The 7,363-nt window shown below is 41.9% G+C and overlaps 1 protein-coding gene across 1 annotated transcript in view; it reads left to right on the top strand.

The window, feature by feature from the left end:
* Window positions 1-421: 421 nt before the first annotated feature.
* The window catches only part of LOC306782666 (ubiquitin-conjugating enzyme E2 E2-like), a gene marked incomplete at its 5' end in the record, with an annotated part of 28,859 nt that continues 21,917 nt past the window's right edge, over window positions 422-7,363 (top strand). Inside the window, one exon of the mRNA XM_079276110.1 lies at window positions 422-456. Coding sequence (XP_079132236.1) covers window positions 422-456 — 35 coding nt within the window. The remainder of the gene's footprint in view (window positions 457-7,363) is intronic.

Here is a 7,363-nt window from a genome sequence, read left to right as displayed (position 1 = left end):
AGTTTTCCCCAAAGACCTGTAAATAGACTTTGATGTGTAAAATCCCTTTTATGACGACTACGTTTACATGCTCATATCCCGCTATTATTCCAAATATGACAATATTCCGAATTTCTCATGGGTCATTGAAAAAATCATATTCCGTTTGGATATTCGGAATTAGGTCTCATTCCAAATGGAGCATTTTCTGATTAAAACATGTGGGATATGTAGACATTATTCAGGTTTTAGGAGCTTTTATAAAACGGGTTTTTTTACGACACTTTACGACGCACAGCCTCTTTCCTGTTTACGTCCAGCTCTGTACATGAGACACAAACCAATTCAACAAAAGTTTGCAAAGTTGGAGTAGAGATGCACGCTTAAAGGAACAGCTCACATTTCTGGTCGGAATAGGGAACCACACCCACTTAAAAGCATCATGAAGGACACGGGTAGCTTTTGGGATATGCACAAGTAAGGACGCGATGAGCTCCTCAATGGTACCAGATGGTAAGATGGTAACGTAGCCGTTAGACGTACACGTTGTGGGATCCTTTTACAGGAATCGGAATATGCACGACTGCATGTTAACGGGAATATTCGTGGAAAATACTTTTTCATTAATCATCTAAACAGCTTATTAGAAATATTGTCTTTTTCAGAATAAGAGCTATTTGGTGCCTGTAAACGTCATTGTGAACATGTTAGCATGCCGACATTAGCATCTTGCTCACAGTACAGCCTCACGGCTGTAGACTCTTTGTCTTGTTTTCTTCTGCCGGCTCCTAAAGCTGATCATATCATTGGTTTTTAAATGTGCCATTAAACAGCAAACAGTTAGCTTTTCACATCACAGCCTGGAAATTTGATTGCATGCTGCTGTGCAGAACAGAGGATGAGATCATGGTGAATCAGCAGTACAGCAGAGCGGATGAATTGTGCTCTTGGCATGAAAAACATTACAGTCAGCGTGCTGATGTGGAACAGATTCATTTTTATATGAATAGAGTGGTCTCACCGACGTCACGATCTCCTTAGTTACGAGGTCTGTCCGCCATGTTGGAGTACATACAGATCCTACATGGCGGCGAGTAAACAAGGAAGTGCGGCGAAAATACCATACTTTGCATCACTGGATAGTGCATCAAAGGTTCGCTACCTGGCCAAATTGAAGGTTATTGGTAACTTGGATCCCTATACGATGAGTGCAGATGGTTTCAGTGCCGATCCTACTTATCTTCCATCGGTAAACTACGCCAACATCTACACGTATCTCGTGAACACCCCCAGTCCTTACACAAGTAGAATATGGGATGTGTGGTTCTATAAAATGGTATAGAATTTGCAGGGTTGAGAAGTCCGGCAGTCCAGTATAATATCTCACTTTTTCATCATTATTTTCGAAAAATTCTGAATCAAACATGGATCGTTCATCGGAAAGTTCCTTTTTCAAATTCTGATTTCCCGAGAGTCATATCAAGCAATGCTGAGGCTGCATCTATGTGTTTCGCCTGTTGTGCCACTGTGGGACTATGAGCCGTACTTTAACCTGTTTCCAATTTGTACTCCTAAGTGAGTCATCCTGGCACCATCTTATCTTGAATTACATGCTTGTTTCTTATTATTGTTGGCTTAAAATCTGCTCAAAAGTCAACAGCACATGAATCGATCATTCATGCACATTATTACCGATGGATTTCATTTGCCCTGTTTCTCCCCCCCCCCCCCCCGTCTCTTTAGCCACAACGTCTGTGTCTAATCTAAATAACACAATGTCACCCCACTCAAGCATACTTAACGCTTATCCATCCAATCTGCAGGCAGGTCCCATAACAAGGATCTGCCACGGGACTCACGGCCTATTGCTTCTGGATTGGAGCAGGGGTGACCGTGGAGGGGGAAGAAGGGGGGGCCCAGCGAACACGGAGGACCAGGTTTTGGATTGTTATTGGGGTTAAACTTTATCCACAGGATTTCCATCACAAAAGCCTCCTCAGCAGCGAGCAGACGTGACATTGGGGCCTGCCAGGGACAAACAGAGGAAGTGAATTCACTGAAGCGTCCCCCCATTCACGTGCAGGCCTTATAGGTCGCTGTCTATCACACCGAGTGCCCGACCCCTCGCCCCACCTCCTCCTCCTCTTACACCGGCCAGAGTCCCCTTTATTATGCTGATCTAATGACTGTGGAGGGTAATCCAAAAGACCTTCATTAGAATGAGGGTGTCGCGTTACACACTCAGCCAGATCTGAACTGACACTGGACGCCATACCTGCCAACTTGGGTGAGCTTCAAAGGCAACAGAAGTAGCAGAAGCTTTTCTTCTTTTTATGATGCATCGATTCATTTATTTCGATCTCACAGTTGGCAAATTCCTTTATCGCTGAAACACCTCCAGAGATGCAAAGAGCGATCAATACAATGCCCACACAGACAGAAAGCAGCAGCAGCAGCGATGACATGATGCCGGAAGGCCACTTTGCAGAAGATGTCTTTTCTGTAAGTATGTATCGATAGGCTGGGTAATAACGCAGAGGAGATTAATATCTCAGTGGGAACAGGTGTGACAACAGTGTTGTGGTTGCACAAATATTTGATGATAAATTGGATAGCACTTGAATGCCACGTCAGTCAAAGACATTGTGTTCTTGGATGCTCAGTATGCTTCCAAGTATCTCACTTTAAAGGGCCAGTGTAAGGGGGGAGCTAACAGTAGTCTTTAGTGTATAATCACCTGAAAATAGGAGTCTTTGTGTTTTCGTTCCCTTAGAATGAGACATTTATATCTGCATACAGAGCGGGTGTTCTTAACAGAGACCACCATGTTTCTACGTCGTCGTCCAACACGCTTGGAACACGGCAGAAGTTTCAGCCGGTTGCAATCTGCAACCTCACCGTCAGATGCCGCCAAATCCGAAACACTGGCCCTTTAAGACCGGAGTTTGCTTGATACATGAAGTTGCTTGATGTGTTATACAGCCACGTGATGATTGTAAAATGGTGAATACCTTGTGACAGTATTTCCTTGTGTTGCATTTTCGTGAACTCGAAGTTCAAATCCAGAACACTTTCACACATCCACACACCTGACCGAGGGGCCGTTCTGGAAGTTACAAAACTTGCCTGAAAGGTGTAGAGGGGGAGGGAGTTTCCAGACACGTTTCGATGATCTCATTTGTTTGAAGCACACTGACCCCCTTTCGCAATGTTTGTACAACCAAGTGCAACACCGAGGAGAGACCGTCTGAAACTGCTATCCCTGTTTGTGCAACAGGACTACAAAGACACGCAAAAGACACCGGGGACACCGCGTGGTGCCGATTGCGCAATCTTCAAGTGTGGCCATTTTGGAAAGACAAATACTTTTGCATTCAAGAAATAATATTTTGGTCGGTCAGTCCACCACTTTGATCCAGACTGAAATATCAACAAACAACAACTAACTATTTGATGGATTACCATTCAATGTTATCCAGACATTCATGTTCCCCAGAGGATGTATCCTAATTACGTTGCCGATCCCCTGGCTTTTCCTCTAGTGCCACCAGGAAGTTGATATTTGGGCTTTTTAATTGAAATACCTCAACAACTATGGGATGGATTGCTGTGACATTTGGGAGAGACATGTATGAACTGTAATAACGTTTATCCCGACTTAATCAAAAGCCTTCATCGGGTCAAAATTTTAATTTGCCCGATGCTAAAAATAACATTCCCATCAGCCTCAGCTGTACTTTCTATTTAGTGCTAACGAGTGAGTGATAGTATGCCTACATGCCAAACTAAGGTTGTGAACATGATAAATATTAAACATGCTAAAAAATCAACATGCTAGCGTTATATTTGCAAGCATGTTGATGTTAGCATTTAGCTCAAAGCCCCACTGTGCCCACACAGCCTCACAGAGCTGCTAGCATGGCTGCAGACTCTGCGTCTTGCTTAATTAATAGTGAGCGCATTGCACTTCTTAACTTAGTGTTCTCTCAGTGCTGCAGCTAGACCTCATCAGCCCAACAGACCCTTTGGTGGGTCCATTATTACGAGCTCATGCTGTGCAAACAGGGATTGCTGCAACCCAGAGCATAGTTGTTGATTCTAGTCTGGAGCCCAAGGTTTCCCAGAATACCAAATATGTAATTCTGAATTACAGGGGAAATGTTATAATGGTGCAGTAGACATCTAAAAGATTGCAAGCAATGCAATGCTGCAGGCATAGAATTAACAGTAAGTGTAATACGGCATCAGGATAAGAATATAAATCCAGAATTTCCATATATGATATCATTTCTGAGTAACAGTGAGGAAAAAATGTTGTATTTGAGTTTTAATTTTTTGACATTTATGAGACATTTATTGGAATATTAGGTGACATTTCTCAGCCTCTGACAGATGTCTTTGTCATGTTGAATCAGAGAAGAGTGGGGATGAACGATATATAAAGCTTTAAGGGCAGAGCTGGATTATTAGCAACGTGAGTAACTGCCCCCAGGCTCCAGACCCCAAAGGCCTCGTATTCATCGTGTGTCAGTTGGTTTGGATGAATTGCCAATTTGTTTCGGAATGTGCAGCACCACATCATAACATCAACTCAAATGATTGAGGGTCTCAAAGCGGATCCTGCATTAATACATGTCCTGTTTATTTGTATTGATATGTACATGTTGCATTATCACAAGCAAAATTGTGTTTAACCTAATTACCATGAACATAAAAAGGGTCAGTAGGGGCCCACAGCAATTGTCTGCCGTGGGGCCTCTTGTGAGCCATGTGTATGGGTCAAGCTAAATGAGTCACGTTCATGATCAAGAGAGAAGCCACAGTTTAGCGAAATAAAACACAGGCTTTGTATGCCTCTGTGTTAGCGACCGCTGGGTCTGGATGTTTTCTGCTTTAGGTTTGTCCGTCCTTCTGTCCGCCTGTTCATTCTTGTGAATGTGATATCTCAGGAACACCTCGAGCTAATTTCTTCAAATACGTCACAAACGTCCACCTGGACTCAAGAATGAACTGATTTGAAGAACGTGGTGACGTCACGTCCCTCCCGTTCTCCTGAACGCGATATCTCAGGAACCAGCAGGAGCGGATTTCTTCCAATTTGGCCCAAACGCTCACTCAAGTTTGAAATGATTAAAATTCCGTGGTCCAAGATGACATGAATTCATACCTTTCATATGACAGTTTTGACACAAATGTCTAATAGTCTAATGTCACAGTGAATAAATGCGTTTGTTGAGCTGGATCAAGAGATCTGTGAGGACACAGCGTGAGCATCGACTACAAACTCCTTCAAAGTTGTAAAAGGAAATTCAAGGCTTGAAAACTCTTTAAGAAACCACTAATGTTCCTTTTTCTACTTGTCACACTGGATGATTTTCTCATCCAGCACCAGATCTTTTTCTTATCTAAAAATCTGGCTTTTATTTCGTATAGCGCCCCATTATTCTGGGGTCGGTATAGTTGTTCCTGGCTACTGCTGGCTGTTTTATTTTAGTGTTACGCTCATTGTATTTCCCTTGAAATGCTGTCATTCATTTACTGTGTGAAAGATGTAATGACGAATGCACCCTTCTCAGCACAGTCTGGATTTTATTTGACAGAAATCAAATTATGAATCATTATTATTATTAATACATAACCTTTTGTAAAAGTCAGAAACTATATTTTGACATTACAAATACAAATAAATCTCCAAAGTTAAAACCTGTCGCTGCCACACGCTCTCAGGCTCTGCAGCAAAGGAAAGAAACGTTTGTGCATTTCACAGTGAAAATAAACAGCCACTAAACCCCTCAACCCACTAAATCTCTATGCAAACAAAGCCAGAGAGCGTGCTTCAATCACACACTGGGCCTGTATGTGTTTTATTGATCCTCACACAATCAACCCACGGGGGGGGGGGGGGGGGGGACTGTGAACCGTATTGGATCATCATTATTTATTCATTTCCCTTCATTTGAGGAAATTCTGCGCAAAATATGCACAAGTGTAATTAACTGAGATGTCACACGGGAGGAGTAGGTTTCACATCGAGTGCTGGTTTGAAGCCAGTTATTGGACAGTTTATACCTCGTAGTTTACGACTGAGATTCCCCTCAGGCGTTACAGATCTCAGAGGACTGACTCTTGAGAAAGCAGAAGAAAAGAACTGTGGTTCCAGGAAGCCATTACCTCTGACTATAGGGTTATTAATCCAGACAATAACGGCTTTAGCTCTCAGCTACTCGTGTTTTACATTTACAGTGTGGGCTTTCAGAGGGAGTTATACGAGGATTGTGCAGGCTTTGGTGTTTTACTAGAAGACAATTTGAGTAACAATGAGTGGTAACAGTGGAAACTATTTATTCATGCTCACAAGTGGTGGAGGAAGAATTCAGATCCTTTATTTAAAGTAAGCAAGATAAGATAAAACTGTATTTATCTCGGAGGGAAATTGCCGTGCAGATTTCAAATCTAAAAGTTCAAGATGACAATAACAATAAGGTGCAAATCCAAAATATTTACAAAATATACAATGTCAAAATCAGGTTAACAGTTTGGATCATAGAATATAAACAGATTAACGGCAGGGATTGGTCTGGGATTAATGCAGAACAAGGGTGTTTGCCATATAAACTACTTTATTGTCTGCATTAATTAATTAATTGATTAATAAATGAAGATGGTAGGGCCATGTGCTGAAAAGTCTACATTTCTAAATATTCATGACTGTAACTGGATTTTAAATGACTCATGTTTGGAAATTGAATTCATAGGAATGTAGAAAACTGCAAACGGCCTTCATCACAAATACAGAAACGTCTTTGTTACTTGGCACAAACCAGGAAAATAAACACAGATTTTAAACAGGACTATTAGGCCTCGTATGGCTTTTACACCTAAGCTGTCATTTTATTTCATAGTAAGATATGCGTCTAGCAATTCACCAGTAAAGTGGTGTGTGGATATGCTGGAACTGAAATTAGATGACAGAAGAGTGTAATTATAAACACATCACTACACATACTAGGAGTCATCTAATGGGAAGAGTAACGGCTGCAAACTGGATCTATTCCCGTGTGTTTTTTTCTTAAACATAACTGCCTTGTGGTTGTGTGACGAAGTGTGGATGTGAACTCTGGTGTTGGAGACAGAATAAGTGTTTTAGTGCTTTGTGGGTGTTTGGCTGAGTGTTTGCACAGTTTCGCAGCGAGTGAGATCCCATTAACTTAAAATATTCCATGAAAGTGCTGCGACAGCACAGTGTTGTTTGAACTACAAGAGAATCGTTGAACAAAGTATTTAATTCATGCGTTGACTTTTCCTGCTACGGTTGGAGATATTTCTTGGTTTGGGGACGTTCAGCTCACCAGCCTCTAGTTTCTGCCTGGTGAACAGCCTCTGG

This window comes from Melanostigma gelatinosum, assembly GCF_949748355.1.
Source record: "Melanostigma gelatinosum genome assembly, chromosome: 9".
NCBI classification, from domain to species: domain Eukaryota; kingdom Metazoa; phylum Chordata; class Actinopteri; order Perciformes; family Zoarcidae; genus Melanostigma; species Melanostigma gelatinosum.
The sequence above is the reverse complement of the archived record's forward strand: the minus strand, read 5'-3'. Positions and strand labels throughout refer to the sequence as shown.